Source organism: Urocampus carinirostris, chromosome 10 (assembly GCF_059441175.1).
Source record: "Urocampus carinirostris isolate Australia breed hairy pipefish chromosome 10, RoL_Ucar_1.0, whole genome shotgun sequence".
NCBI lineage: Eukaryota > Metazoa > Chordata > Actinopteri > Syngnathiformes > Syngnathidae > Urocampus > Urocampus carinirostris.
In genome coordinates this window covers 32,484,554-32,500,822 of record NC_142358.1, presented here as the reverse complement: position 1 = coordinate 32,500,822, position 16,269 = coordinate 32,484,554, and the positions used below count along the sequence as shown (strand labels likewise).

The window sequence follows — 16,269 nt, the reverse complement described above, 5'->3', positions numbered from 1 at the left end:
ACAATGTTGGCCGGTAGCAAACAGTTCACTCAAGGAATGAATAAATATACTGTATTTTCTGCACTATAAGGCGCACCACCCCAAAAATATATTCTTCTGGTATTCTAAGGCTGCAGTAAGAGCTACTATAGCGATTTTTTTCACTCTTTCGGTAAACATTAGTGCAATGATTGATCAAGTAGAAAAATGCTAGCGTCCAAATCACAATACATTTGAATTCAACGGGAATTGAACCTTGAGAGGTTATGGCATATGGGGGTGCCCTTAAGGCTCTTTTAGGTAGTATATGCATCCACTTACAAACACTGCAACAGCCGCAGGAGACTCGTGCCAAAATGCACCCGGTGAATTTGCGATGCTGGCGCTCTACACGCCCACACCGCCACGTTAGGTGTGACTCCCTGGTTTCAGGGCAATGCCACAAAAGTGCTATGAATGATGCGTTGATACAATGAGCAACAAAATAGATTTATTAGTCATGAAATAAATCATATACAGTATTTACAACAATATTAAGAAACCCTGAAGTAGAATTCAGTTTTATCAACTCGAGCCCAAGTGACTGTAGTTTGAAATGATTTGCTCGACAAAAGCAAAGCTTTCAAGGAAATCCTCTTCCGAGAATCCAAATTTTGTGTACTGGTGGACGTAGGCTCTGTAATCAAAACAGAATAACTTCAATAAAATGACCAATAGGAGCTGCAAATATACTGAAAATTCCACTTTCATATTTTGTATTGTGCAACAAGTTTACCGTATTTTCCGCACTATAGGGCGCACCCCCAAAACATGGTTTTTGGTCCTATATCTTCCATACATAAGGCGCTACAATGGGAACGTCAACAAAACAGTCAGATAGTTCAGTCCAACTTATTACCCCCTTAACATTCCGAAAGCTTGCAAAGAAGCAAATACGTGTCGCAGACACGTGCGGATGCGGTGTCCGTACGATGTCACTCAAATGCATCGTTCCAAATATCATTCGGAAGGTTAAAGTTTTGGGATTCAAGAAATGCCAACCATTCTTTAGTTTCTATTTTCTTTTTCGCTCGCAACTTTACTGTCCATATGACAATAAACACTTGAAATTGAGTTTAATTTAAAAAAAGACCCATCACAGAAACATCGAAATCACTCTGAAACAAGATACTGGGAAAAGATATAGCCGGAGTAGCTCACCGAAGTCGTTGCGTTCAATAATAATGTGCAACCATGGTCCTCTTATATCCGTGAGTGTAGTAAATCCAGGAGAGTAAAATATTTACAAATACAGAATGGTAAAACATGTTTGCTCTATGCCATAGACAACCAAACTTGCTATTCACATTCATCTTTTTCAGCCAATTGCAGGCTTTGTTTTGCCCCTTTAACCTATGGGGGCTGTACATCGGACACTGTGGTTAGCAGCACAGGATCTCCGCAGGGGACCGTTCTCTCTCCGTTCCTATTCACTCTATATACATCGGACTTTAAGTACAGTCCTGCCATGTGCAAAAGTTTGCCGACGACACTGCGATCGTGGGATGTATCAGAAACGGGCAGGAGGAGGAGTACAGGAAATTGATTCAGGACTTTGTCCGATGGAGCGACGCAAACCACCTGCACCTAAAAATACTAGTTTAGGATCTGTAGGATGGATTCAGCCCCTGTACAGGGATGCGCAAAGCCAAGCGTGCCTACACAGGATAGAGGTTGCGCAGAAGGTGGGCGGAATCCACCGCGCAGATCCTCCCAAAAGAAAATCTAAGAACTATGATGGACGCACACCAAGCTCGTAGACGAGGGCGGTGTTGTGCAGAAGGGGGACAAAATTTACTGTGTGGATCCTCCACCCAAAAAAAAAATGGCCAAAAGGAATTACAGACGCGCGCCAAGCATGGATGTTAAACAAAAGTTTTTAAAGTCAGCAAGAGAATTGCAGCCCGACACAAACCTGAAGTAATGATTGACATTTAAGGCCGAACCCAAATTTCCTTTCTAGTTAGGGATCGACCAATATAGGCTTTTTGGGGCCGATCTGGATTATTAGTGTTAACAGTAGGCCGATAACAGATTTTTGAAGCCGATAGTCATCTGCTGTAAAAGTTTAAAAATTGGCGTCATAAATTTAAATAAAACAAATAGCCCTGTGAAACCTTATATAGTAAATAAATTAGCATTTCAATTCACTTAAATGACTAATATTTCACTAAATCAAAAAACTAACAGAGCAGGAATTTAAATTAGGCTTAGCAGCGACTCGTATAAAGGTACATAAAACTTGAATAGTTCCCTTAAAACTTTTTACAGTCAATCAATTACAATTTCAAAACTAATATTTCACTTATACCAAAAACTAACTAAAAACGTTTGCCCACTCCTGAACTAAATGAGTTTACAAAATAAAATTCGGATTAGCAGTAACTTGTATAAAGGTACATAAAAAACGGCTACCTGTTATTTAGTTTTTTTACAATAAACAAAAATGTCAATACAACCAAGATGACTTAAATTAACCTAAAACAAAAAGTACATTGACATTTCAACAGGGCTGGCAAATGAAGTGTGGGCACTCCTGTTTAAGAGCCAGATTGACAAACTAATGTTATGACAAGAGCTCATCACTTCTACTAAAGCATATTTTTCATGCTTTCTCTCATTCACAAACACACAGCTTGATTGACAATCTAATGTTTTGATAAGAGCTCATCACTTCTATTTTTGCGTGCTTTTCATGCTTTCAATCACAAACACACATGCTTGACTGATGACCTAATGTTATGATAAGAACTAATATCAGTCTATCACATGAACCTGCATCTCTTACACAAGTTAACTACACTTTTTCCTCATCAATTTTTGATCACGGACAGAGGCAGGTCGGGACAAGTTAGCTGAGCTGCCGCTCTAATTGTTCATGCTTTCGTGGCTTTGCCCCTGGTTGCTTATCCAATCAGAAGGCGCGGGGTGGGTAGTGAGGATAGAGGGGAGGAGTAGGACCAAGGGAGAGAGTCTCAGCCACATGAGACTTAATAATCGTCTCATAGAATGGATAAGAATGATGATACAGATATCGATCAAACTCCCAAATATTGGTCCCGATAATCGGTTGACCTCTAGTTCGAGCTTAAGAGCCTTACTGTGAACTATAATTTTAATTTTATACAACGAGAAAGTACTATTAAAGCCTCACCTTGCAGCAAACATACTCCAAGCTTTCCTCACCATGTTGTCCATCGGTTCGATCAGAGCTTGACTGTTACTGACCAAGGTAGCAGTTTTTTCATACTTGTTGAACGGCATGGGACATTTCCAAGCATTGAACGCATCTTTGGGTGAGAGCCACGAGCTGTACAGGGCTGCATCGCCAAAGTTACCTAGTGTAGATTTTAGTTGGTCATTCCTTTTAAAACAGAGAGCTGCTTGTGTTGTTTTCACACCTGTTTCTGCGCAGGACACTTCCTTCCCTCTTAGTATGAGCAGATTGGCTAAGGAAATGTTGATGTTTGAGCCTGTCAGACTCTTTGTGCGCTCGGAGACGGCCAATGGTCGCATTTGCCAGTCTATACCTGTCAACATAAGTTATAAAATATAAGTGGCAATTATCTTATTTAGTAGATTAGGTATCATTTTTTACAGGTTTGTCCAGTCCATTTCTGGCTACACATACCCGCCTCCATCTTGGCATTGGAGATGAGCATCTGGCGCAAATGTTTTAGCAGAGCTGGCCATTGGAAGTTGGTGAATGCGATGGAGGAAGATGACATCTGAGGGATGGTGCTCGTGCTGAGCAGTTTGTACTCTGGGTGGCACGCTAGGGCGCTGACGAGTTCACCTGAAGACAAAGCAGAGGTGACGGTGAGCCATTTGTTGTTGCGTTCAACATGGGGTCACAAAAGCTGTCTCGAAAAATGAAAAAGCCAATTTAACTCATTTAGTGCATTGGTTGGCACGAGCAACATTCAGTTAAAGTATTTGGAGGAGGGGCCGAAAAGATGCAGTATACAATACAGAAACTGAAATCTAAGACTTGAGGGGAAAAAGTACAGATCCAGTTTTTCTTCAATTAATATAGTTGCAGACATGTACATGTTATATTTTATATTTGTTTAAAAAATGTACAATTTCATTAAAGGGGACTGCGGTCTCAAACTCAGTTTAGCTGGAGGCTGCCGGAGCTAGGGTCTAAGTGAGGTTGGGCCAAATTGGGTTTTCAAAAAAAGTTGTGAAAAAAGCATTTTTTCATTCCATACACAAAATAAGATATACAAATAAAGCATTAAGATATCATATGAAAACAAATCAGTGTTAAATTAATCGCTCGTCTTGGGATCAAGAGGTCGCAGGTTCGAGTCCCGACTCCTCCGTGTTGTATGTGGAAGTGTCCTTGGGCAAGACACTGAATCCCTAATGCCCCCAATAAGCGGGTAGGCGCCTTGCATGGCTGACTCCCTGTTAGTGTGTGTGTGTGTGTGTGTGTGTGAAGCACATTGTAAAGCGCTTTGGGAGGTCTTCATTGACTTAAAGCGCTATATAAATGCAGACCATTTATCATTTAATCCATAATCCGCTTGAAGGGACAGTGTGTGTGTAAATCAGTTCCTCCTACTGGTAAAAATGTCGTTGAATAATATTGATTGATCATTTTCGAAATGCATGAAGTATCATATGAATGTGAAAACTCTTGGTCTAGAAATGCTTATTTTATATAACACAAGCCTCACCTCGAATGAGATGGCATAATTGTCCACCATCTGGCAGCTACAGGTACCCAACTAAGCAAAAGCCTGGCGCAAATGAGTACAAGAAAATGGTGCTTTATGTTCAACTTAGAGTAATTTTCATTCTTTCTTGATATTTTTAGGTTTTTGGTTGCATGACAGAACACTACAACATCTAGTCATCACATAATACACACCGTCCCTTTAACTTTTATATCTTGCGAGCCAGATATTGCCCCGGCTGCTTTCAACCCGTCTTAGCCGTCAGTGGCAGTGACCGAAAACTCTTTCAGCACCAAAACAATGCCGAAATCTCACCCAAGGGATTCCGGCTGTAGATTCCGTTTGAATCGGCGGTGAGCGCAGGCTGGAGGACGGTGCCCAGCTGATGAGCGATGACCTTGTTTATATCCGTAATGGAAATGTCTTTAATATGTAGCAGCTGACTGCAGATCTTGTGCACCGTGTCGTTCTCGTGAACTAGAAGCGCGTCTGACAACTGGTAGAGGTGACCCAGCGTCAGCACTGAGTTGTAATTCTGCACGACCACCTAAACGATAACAGGACGGTTCATCCTATGTCGTAACATATTTCGTACAAGCGGGTGATGAGGCTCTTCGGACCTCGCCTGTCTCGTATGGCCAAGTAAGATGGTTAACGATGAAGGATTTAGGGTAGCTGTCCCGCAGACATTGAGTGACGTAGGTGCCCACTCCAGAGCCTGTCCCACCAGCCACACTCATCATAGGCAAGAAACCACGCAACTGGTCACAGCGTTCCACCTCGTGCCGTAAGATGTCTTCCACGGCTTGTCGGTGCCGGGGACCGTGGATGCAAAACCTGGGGGAAAGTTTACACTGTCAAATATTTCTCATAGCCATAATTTGTCTTAATTATTACATAAAATTATCTATTAACATCTTGTTTGGCGATAAATTGCACAACACAACCTTTTTTTTTTTTGCTATTCTAGTTTTTATCCTAAATTGACAAGTACAGACGCTCCCTTACTTACGTAAAACGGTAGATCTGAACCTCTTTTTCCAGGATGTCAAAAAGTATCCGGACATTGCTGTAAGTTAGATTTTGTACTATGTGCACCTTTTTCCGAGTACAGGACAGAACTGTAAGTACTTCTTTCCGCCGTTACTGGCGTGTGGCGCTATGAGAGGTACCCCAGCATCCACCCCGAAGAAGAAATCTGTTTCCTCTTTCTAGTTTGTGTGCAAACATTCTATACTGTATCTCCAGCCCACTGAGAACTTTGACATTTTTATTGTTTAATATTTTGTGCATCCATTCAATATGGTTAGTGTAAAGAAGCGCCGAGCCATTTTATTTGAAATTAAAGTGGAATGCGGAAGCTTGATGCTGTTTCGGCCAGTTTTTACCTCGGAGGAGGAAATTGCCTAACTCTTGAAGCCCATCTTCTAGAAGTAAGTTAAACTTAACTTTATCTTTATAGAGCATATTATTTTACGATATTTTTTTTCAGTACAAAACAATGCAGGTTACTTATACAAGCCTCAAACATACTTATATAAACCTGAAACATACATTCCATACAAAATATAGAACTGAAGCAACTTAGGAACAAATTCAACTTGCGAACGATCTTTCGGAACCTATCTCGTTCGTAAGCATGGCAGCATCTGTAGATGTTGCTGTAGTGTGGAGTGCAACTGAAAACGAGTGCTAAGAAGTAGACAGAAATGTTTGCTGCCACAAGCTTTCTTTCGGGTACTTGTAGAAGCAAGATAGCGGATCATTTTGAATACTTCCTCTAAATGACTAACGCTATGTAAAATATATAAATGGAAATTTCTCCACCTACTAGTACTAAAAAAATGCTTGTTTGACACGGCAGTAGTAGCTCAGGGCGTAGGGCGCTTGTCTTAGCCGAGAGGTCACAGATTCGATACGGCTCCTCTGAGTTAAAAATCCAGGTGTCCTTGGGCAAGACACTGAACACCGAAACCCATGATAAGCAGGCAGATGCCTGGCATGGCTGTCGCCGCTTTTGGTTTGTACGTTTTTCTGTGAATGGTTACGTGTGAAGCACATTGTAAAGCGCTTTGGGGTGTCTTCAGTGACTTGAAAAGCACTATATGAATGGAGACCATTTACATTTACCATGATGGTTCATGTATTTTGGCTTATTACATAAATCAATCTTGCTGTTTTTTAATAAATTGGAAGCACTAAATATACACACTGTCCCTTTCAATAGATAACTGGGTGGCTTGAATTGCATTTAGTGGTAAAAAAATTATATAATTAAAAATAAACAATGTTTTTAATAATAAGATAAAAAATACATTGCCCATGCTACAAATGTGCATTTTTCAAGTGGGTAGGTAAAAAAAATGTATTCTGTACAACAAGGCTCACCTGGAGCTGACATGATTGTCCCCCATTTTGCTGCTCAGGGTAGCCGCCCCCCCAAAAAACCTTGTGAAAGGTTGAGCAAAAAATGGTGGAGTTTGGTCGCTGTAGTTTGTATTATTCAATTTACTTTGTAGCACTTGTTTTTGTTTGCACTACACAATACAGTGACATCTAGTGGTCAAATAATACACACTGCCCCTCTAGGAAAAATAGATAAGCAGGCTGAGATTCAAACCACACCCTCGGAACTGCTAGGCAATCAATAGTCCACCATGCAGTCTGATATCCAAATAGTATTAGTTTTTAGTAACTACTACAGATACGTTAGTCATTGCTGCCGGTACCAGTTACCAATACCACTAACGTATAAAAATAAAATGGCCGGTATATTTTTTTAAGATAAATAAAATCTTTACCTTATTGCATTTAATTGAATGTAAATGCACTATAATTTAATTTTCTACTACAGCAGAGCCAACAACATGAAAAGGTACTCCTCTCAAGCCGGACACCACCTGCTGCCCTCTAGCATGCATTACAGGTATCTTAAAACAGGAACAGACAGGCTCAGATTAATTTTCTTCCCTAAGGCCATCACCACCTTAAACAAGCACACAAGACTGAGAAAAATATATCTTGGGTATTCTTGTTTATCGATTTGTTTTGAAATACTGCGGCTGCTAAATGGTATTGCATGATTTTTCATTGCACAATTGTTACGATGCATTTACAACAAAGGCCAGTCTCCAAACACTTCCTTGTAAATATCTTTGCCTATTTATCCTAATTTAATCTAATTTTATTCTTTTTAATCTCTCTTGTGTTTTTATCCTGGAGTGCCTGGTCTAATCTCATTATAAATCTTATATTTTATAATTGTTAAACATTCAAAATAGGACAGCTCATACTGGAAACTACCCTTTCTTCTGAATTTATGCAAAATCGAGTGACCTTACCCATTCGCCCAATTGTTCCCACTACCCTGCCTCTGGTTGAAGCTTGATGCCTCGTCATACTTCCATCTGCCAGATTTGGCCGTCTTGCTGAAATTTTGCTTGATGACTTTTGGCTCCATGTCAATCAGAACTGCCTTGGCAACAAGATCTAAATTAAAAAAAAAAGTCCAACTATCAATGGAGGACACACAAAGGGAACATAGTAAAAAAAAATTACAATGAATTCTATCTACTAGAGATATTGAACAAGAGCTGTTTACAGGGACGTGCAGTGAGGTTCCTGTCTGGTGAGGCAGAGGCAGATTTACATCCATTATCTGCACTGCTTATCCTCAGTAGGGTCGCGGGAGTGCTGGAGCCCATCCCAGCTATCTTCAGGCAGTGGGCCAGCCAGTCACAGTCACACAGGGACAGACAACTCACTTGCTCATTCACACCTAGGGGCAATTCGGACCGGCCAATTAACCTAACATGATTGTTTTTGGAATGTGAAAGGATACCGGAGTGCCCGGAGGAAACCCATGCACACATGGGGAGAACATGCAAACTACACACAGAAAGGTTTGATCCCATGACCTCAGAACTGTACCGTCCACTGCCATGCTGTCCTTGACAGATTTACAAATAAATCTTATTCATTATATAATTGGCAGAACAAGTGAGCAATATATAAACTGTAGCATAAAAAGTTGTATTTTCCAAACGTATAAAATAAATCTATTAGTGTCTTCCTATGAACAAAGCATTAATAGATAGGTAATCCTCCATTACGTGGAAAAGTAGACCAATCCCCCCTTTTTCACTGGGGTTGTGTTCCAAAACGAACCTGTGATAGTCAAAATCCGCAATGTAGAAACCTTTGTTTTTTAAGAGAACTACACAGTACATGCACCTGAAATCCTGAACATAAACTGTTTCAATCTATACACAAAAATATACAAAATCAACACCATTGGCAATGACTAGTCAAACGAATATTGTGCAGCTTTCGGATGACACAACACAGGCAATTTAGAGAAACTGAGGTTAGCATTAGCAATGCTAGCTACCGAGCGATACAGTGTTCCTCCTGAACTATTCACACATCTAAAAAAAACGTCTCGTCTACCTGACTCCAGTCCACATGATCTGTACCACTATATTGTAAAAGGAGTATATGCCCATACACTAGTGCTGATCTAAAATCTTGTAAAAGTCTAGATGCTTACTAGTTTTTCATAGCTAGTACTCGTTGTGCTTCGTTTTAACGACAAATGCACCCATGCTTGAAATATCCCCTTCGTGTTAATCTTACTAAAACAACTTTGAATCTAAATTTTGGGTGAATGTAACAAAACTGTAAAGCACAGAGCTTATGCTCCTTGTATAGAAATCACTTTTGAGCACGTTGAAAATATTTACTTTTGCAAAATTACGTTTCCCTAACGTTAGTCTCTCATTTTCTCTAATTTTGCAGTTCATTTCAGCGTAATGAGCATTGTGGGAGTGTTGGTCGCGTGTTTAATACATGTGATATTTGGAAGATTACCGTTTTAAATCCCTGGTTAATCACACTAAAAGCAGCTCATTTGTGTAGTAACAAATGCCAACCTTGAGCCAATAACTTACGTAATAATACTAGCTAACTTAGTATGTTGAGTGTCTTTGTCATGACTCGTACCTACTCAACATAAAATTGCTCGGAAGTACATCAAGCGTAACTTGTTAAAAATGTTCACAATAAATCCTGGATAACCTCGGCATAACACCAATCCCTTCGGTCTATTTGACATAAACATCGACGTCTTCTGTCTTCAACAAAAGGAATACGATTCTAAATCCGGCTTGCAACCTTGCCCACCGCACAGCAATAAGTCCATTGGAAGAAAGGGGTGGTTATATTCTTCTGTCGTCGACATTGCTATTTGCAGGGTTGGGTAGGGTTACTTTAACTTGATTACTTTCAATTACTTTTGGATTACTCCAATACCAAATATGCTAATAAAAGACAAAAGAAACTAAAAATGAATAAAATTACTAAATTTTGTGCAGGCTTGGGGACTCACGGAATACATGGAACGGCAAAAATGATGTTGGCAAGCTGTTTCGATTTATTTTCGTTTTGTTTCTGTCGCATTTTATGTTAGTTTTGCCGGAGATCAAAAAAATCAAAGCCAGGAGAGAAAGCTTACCACGTGTTGTGAGTCATGATTTTATTCATATTTAGTTTATTTTGTCTTTTATTAGCATATTTGGTATTGGAGTAATCCAAAAGTAATTGAAAGTAATCCAGTTAGAGTAACCCTACTCAACTCTGGCTATTTGTTTCAACTGAAATTCCGATCAAAGTGCTGAATGCTAAAGTGCTGAATGCTAAAGTGCTTCCGCCGTCCGTCATGGATCTAATTCTGCTGGGGAGGGGCAATGTGACGTCACGTGCCAAGGTTAGGAAATCAGATGTTTTTAGTGAGATCGTGAACATTTCCAACTAAATACGACTTAATGCTTTTAATACATTTTTGAATTTATATTTCCATGTCAGGTGAGGCACAGCCTTCCATGCCTCCCCCTGACTGCACGTCACTGCTGTTTTATGTTAGATTTTCCATTAATTAATGACGACTAGCACACCGATGTATGTCACTCAGCTTTACCGGAAACTTCAGTGTTTACATTGACAGTTGGTGCCCCCTTATAACCGCACCGGGTGAAACACATACATTGTAACATCTCCCCTTTTTTTTTTTTTTTTTTTTTTTTTTTTTCACATAGTGCTAAACAAAGTCCCGGAGGTGTGCAGGCCTCCTAACAACCCTGCCGCATCTGGTGGTGGTGACAACAGTCTGGGCCATCTGAGGATCCGGCACAGCAGCTGTTGAGCAGGGTTGAGGTGTGTCTGTGACGTAATCACCACCACTAGGGGCTGAGGTGGGCACCGCCCCGCTGACCGTCTCTGCTGCTGATGAGACCCCTGGTGCTGGCCTCAGGTGTCTACGGTTGCGCCTCAGCACAGTCCCGTTATCCAGCTCCACCGAATAGGACCTTCTCCGGTCCTGTCGTACCACCGCTGCAGGTGTCCAGACAGTGCGTCCGGCCACATGTGACTGTACTCGCACCTGTTCTCCATTCTGCAGAGGCCGTAGTCCTCTAGCCCCCCTATTGTAATAACGAGCTTGTCTGAGCTTGTTTTCCTGCACAGCGCTACCAGTGTCCACAATCGCAGGTTTAAGCAGACTTTCACACATGGGCAGTAGCGTCTTTGTCCGTCGGCTCATCAGTCTTTGTGCAGGACTGGCCTGGAAACCCTGCGTGGGAGTGTTCCTGTGAGCCAGTATGGCTAGATATGCGTCCGACTTTGCCCGCAGGGCTTTCCCCATTAATCTTTTAGCCGTCTTGACGGCAGACTCTGCCTTTCCATTGCTTTGGGGATATGTGGGCGACGATGTTATGTGTTCAAATTCCCAAGACTGGCTGAATCTCTTAAACTCCTGTGAGCTATATTGTGGGCCATTGTCCGAAAACACCACATCAGGCACACCATGGCGAGCGAAATGTGCCTTTAACTTGTGGATGACTGTGGTGGACTTGGTATCAGGCAGATAATCAACTTCCCAAAAATTTGAGAAATAGTCCACAGTCACTACGTAGTCTTTATTATTAAAGGTGAAAATATCTGTACCCACTTTTGCCCATGGCCTCAATGGGAAGTCATGGCTCAGTAATGGTTCTTTCTGTTGTCGAGTGTCTACTTCCCTGCACACTTGGCACTTCCCTATATATGTCTTAAGATGTTCATGCATACCCGGCCAATACACACATTCTCTTGCTCTTCTGATGCAGTTTTCAATCCCTAAATGTGAGGCATGAATCTTCTCCATAATTTCTTGTCTTAGAGCTGTTGGGATGACAGCCCTTTCTCCCCGAAAGATTACATTATTCTGTACAGCTAGCTCATCTCGCATAGAAAAATATGGCCTCACCTCCAGCTCAACCTGTCCTTTCTCTTCCGGCCATCCTTGCAGTATTCTCTGTTTCAGCACCTGGAGGGCCTGGTCCTGTTCAGTCTCACTTTGGATTTTTTTTCGTCTCTCCCCTGAAATGGGTAAGTAATTAATCATATTCACCGTTTCAACTTCAGCTTCAACTGAACCCTCAACTGCACATTCTGGTAGGTATGCCCTGCTCAGCGTATCTGCAACAAGCATCAGCCTGCCTGGAACAAACACTATATCCACGTCATATTTCTGAAGCCTTAATAGCATTCTTTGTAGCCTCTTTGGGGCACTAAGCAGAGGCTTCCGTGTGATGGTTTCGAGTGGTTTATGGTCAGACTGTACCACTACCTTTCTGCCATAGGTGTATTGGTGAAATTTTTCGACTCCAAATAGAATGGCAAGACACTCCTTTTCTATTTGTGCATATCCTCTTTCTGTAGAGGTTAGTGCCCTACTGGCGTACGCTATAGGTTGGCCCCCCTGCAAAAGTGCTGCACCCAGCCCAGTTTCGGATGAATCACATTGTAGAGTGAGTTCCTCCCTTGGATTGTAATATTTCAATACTGGTGCTGTGGCTATCATACCTTTTATTGTCCCAAAGGCAGAGTCCTGTATGTCAGTCCATTCCCAGATCACATCCTTGTGTGTCAGTTGCCTTAGGACCTCACAGCTATCCGATAGGTGTGGGCAGAATTTTGCGAGATAGTTCACCATTCCGAGCAATCTCTGTAGGCCCTTAATGTTGGTGGGTCTAGGCATTTCTTGTACGGCGCGTACCTTCTCCGGGTCAATTTTCAAGCCCTCCGATGTCAGCCTGTGACCTATGTACGGAACCTCCTTCTGTCTCAACTTCAGTTTGTCAAAATTCAGTTTGATGTTGCATGACCTGCATCGCTCAAGGAGTCTTTTCAGTTTCTCGTCATGGTCCCTTACTGCCCTGTCCTGACATTCCCCTTCTCCAATAATCAGGATATCATCAGCAATAATGCGTACGCCTGGTAACCCCTCAAGTGCCTGTGTCAGCCTGTGCTGAAACACCTCAGGAGCTGGGCTGATCCCCATCGGCATCCTCCTCCACCTGAACCTTCCGAATGGCGTCGCAAATGTTGTCAAGTAACTGGATTGCTCCGTCAGTTTCACATGCCAGAATCCATTTTTTACATCACACACCGTGAAAACCCTGGCATTCGCCAGGTCTGGCAGGACATCTTCAATCGTTGGTAACGGAAAATGCTGTCTCTTCAGTGCTCTATTTAGAGGTTTGGGATCAATACAGATCCTCAGCTTTCCCGATGGTTTCCTAACCAGGACCATGTTACTGATCCAATCTGTGCTCCTTTCAACTGACGTTATTATTTCTCTTTCCACCAGGCTTGTCAGTTCTTGCTTCAGCGGATTCATCAGAGCCACTGGAACTCTCCGCTTTGGTAGTTTCACTGGTGCTATGCTTAGATCCACTTCCAGCTCATATGTGCCCGATAAACAGCCATCACCCTCAAACACCTGTGGGTATTGCTCCCTGATCTGCTCCTTCTCCAGTGTTTGTCCTTTGCCGTCTGCTTGTTGAACTATGTCATCAATGGCCATGATATTTTCTCTCTGTATTCTGACTAGATCCATGCCCTGCACTGCTCTGTTCCCCAGCAAGGGCACAGATGCCTGCCCGTCAACCACCATGAATTCAAGTCTGTACAGCTTCCTGTTTCTCGGATTTCTTATTTTAATCTTGCATTTGCCCAAAGGCTTCAGAGTGCTTTTATTGTACATGACAAGAACCTGTTGCGTCTGCTCCAATTTTGTGTCGGGATTCAGCAGATGTAACGGAAGAATATTGCAACTTTCCCATAAGCAGGACAGCTCTCTTTTTTCCACTCATGTTGTTTCCCACTTCTGACACCATGTTTTATGTTAGATTTTCCATTAATTAATGACGACTAGCACACCGATGTATGTCACTCAGCTTTACCGGAAACTTCAGTGTTTACATTGACAGTTGGTGCCCCCTTATAACCGCACCGGGTGAAACACATACATTGTAACAACTGCGACCTGACTCCCCTGACAGCACGTCACTGACTGCTTTAAAAATACGCTATTAAAAGTACTTAAAAGCAAAAAACGGATAATTTAATATTACCTCCATGCTCTGGTTGGTGGAAGAACCGTTCACAGCTGGCAGTCGCGTATGTTTTCGCCTGGCAAGCCTGAGCGTCGTCATAGAGAGTGTCAAACAACTCCAAACCCACTTGGTTGCCACACTGGCCCAACTGGACCGTCACCACGGACATTTTCGGATAAAAGAATAATACATTTACAGTAAATAGTTAATTTTTTGAGTTTCAATGATAACAACAAAAGTTAAGAATGTGTGGAGAAAAACACGACACTTGATAGTCATTTCATTCTGCCGCCTTACAACGCATTTCCGTTTCCGGTACGCAATTGTTGAACTTTCAAATTAAAATAGTAGAACTGGACAAGGGTCTGGTGACTATCTCACTGCTATTTGTTAACAAAGTGCAAGAAATTTCTATTAGAATAATTCACTGGATTTACCCCTCTAGAGTGCATATTGTCATTGTAAAGAGGTTTTAAAAAGATATTCATGTTAAGTGTAAGTTTTGTTCTGCTGTCTCTGAAACTGTATCAAAGGGGTCAGAATCATTTTTGACAAAAAGAGCATCCATTCATTAGCCATTAGCTGCACCGCTTATCCTCAGTAGGGTCGCGGGGGTGCTGGAGCCCAGAGACAGACAATACTCGCTCATTCACACAATTTGGACCAGCCAATTAACCTGACATGCATGTTTTTGGAATGTGGGAGGAAACTGGAATGCCCGGAGGAAACCCCCGCGAGCACGGAGAGAACATGCAAACTCCACACAGGAAGGTTCGATCCCATGACCTCAGAACTGTGCCGCACATGCGCTAAGCACTGTGCTGCCGTGCTGCCCACTCAAAGAGCAAAAACAGCAAAATATTTTGAGCTTTGTGTTTTTTTTGAGAGAGAGCCATACCATTTATTCTGAGAAAAAAATTCGTTGGAACTGCAAAAACTGCTCTACAAAAAAAATAAAAGATTTCCTTATACATTTCTTTTGTTTTGTTTTCTGACTTTTTTAATGTAACCCTGCACTTACAGTAGTTTTAATTTCATGCGACCTATAGTCCAGTCGCCAGTGCGCCTGATAAAATCACTAGCTTAGATGCATTATGACAAGTGGGCATTGAAAGCCATTCAGCAATGCTCCAGTAGGTAGTATTTGTATTTAATACTATTATGTACTGATGAACTACTTCAGAATGTTAACAATGAAATCGAAGATTTTACTTTTTAAAAAAACGATCAAGTATTTTGCAAACCAGGAGCAAAAATGTCCCTAAAATAATGATGTTAACTTTGAATTAGAGGATTTATAACGTCTGTTTTAAACAAAAATATTGAGATAAATGTTGCATGAATAATCGTAATATTGATATAGTAATAATAATTTAATAACCATACAGAAGGTCATCAACACAGCCCAGAAAAACAGATAATGCAGATAATGGATGGGTGGATTCTTAGTTTTCTCTTTATTAAATCTTTATTATGTGGTAATCCTGGAGTGCCATGTCTAATCTGATTGTATACATTGTTAACTATATTGTTACTATTGACAATAAAGACAAATAAACATGACTTGACTTGACTACTGTAATTATCTATCTACCCTGGTCATATCCCTCGAGAGGGGTGACCGACAGCAAGACCAACACATACACAAAACAAAGAAAAGAATAAATTGTATTGATACTTATTAGATTTGTCTATTCCTATAATGTAAATTTGTTATGTAATATTTTGACCCTTGGCGCTCGCCGTGTAACACAAACTAGTACGGTACCACTTTTGACTCAGCATTTACTGTTATGTTTTGTGACAACTGATGAGTCGTTTGCGAACAAAGCGGCTTTAAAAGCCAACTCTTTGAAGTGATAGACGAGACCCGACTCACGTCAATGAAAAATGAAATGATCTGCATTTATATAGCGCTTTTCAAGTCAATGACTTCCCAAAGCGCTTTACAATGTGCTCCACATTTCCCAATAGTGGCCTTGTATTGAAGCCATGTAAGACGCTAACCTGCTTATTAGGGGTATTAGGGGTTCGGTGTCTTACCCAAGGACACTTCGACATGTAACACGGACGAGCCGGGATTCGAACTGGGATCCCCTGATCCCAAGACGAGCGCTCTACCTCCTGAGCTA

The 16,269-nt window shown here is 41.4% G+C and overlaps 1 protein-coding gene across 2 annotated transcripts; it reads right to left on the bottom strand.

Annotated features, from left to right (window-relative positions):
* Window positions 1-447: 447 nt before the first annotated feature.
* Window positions 448-14,451, bottom strand: tubd1 (tubulin, delta 1). 2 transcript variants are annotated; one of them, XM_088345494.1, is made up of 8 exons: window positions 14,156-14,451; window positions 8,045-8,192; window positions 5,324-5,540; window positions 5,019-5,250; window positions 3,650-3,814; window positions 3,420-3,548; window positions 3,173-3,356; window positions 448-655 (listed from the first exon to the last, which is right to left on the bottom strand). In XM_088345494.1, the coding sequence occupies exons 1-8, from the start codon at window positions 14,304-14,306 to the stop codon at window positions 544-546; spliced, it is 1,338 nt and encodes a 445-aa protein (XP_088201620.1). In that variant the 5' UTR covers window positions 14,307-14,451; the 3' UTR covers window positions 448-543. The 2 variants fall into 2 exon arrangements, with proteins under 2 accessions (XP_088201620.1, XP_088201619.1); XM_088345493.1 differs by having other exon boundaries at window positions 3,173-3,548.
* Window positions 14,452-16,269: the final 1,818 nt, after the last annotated feature.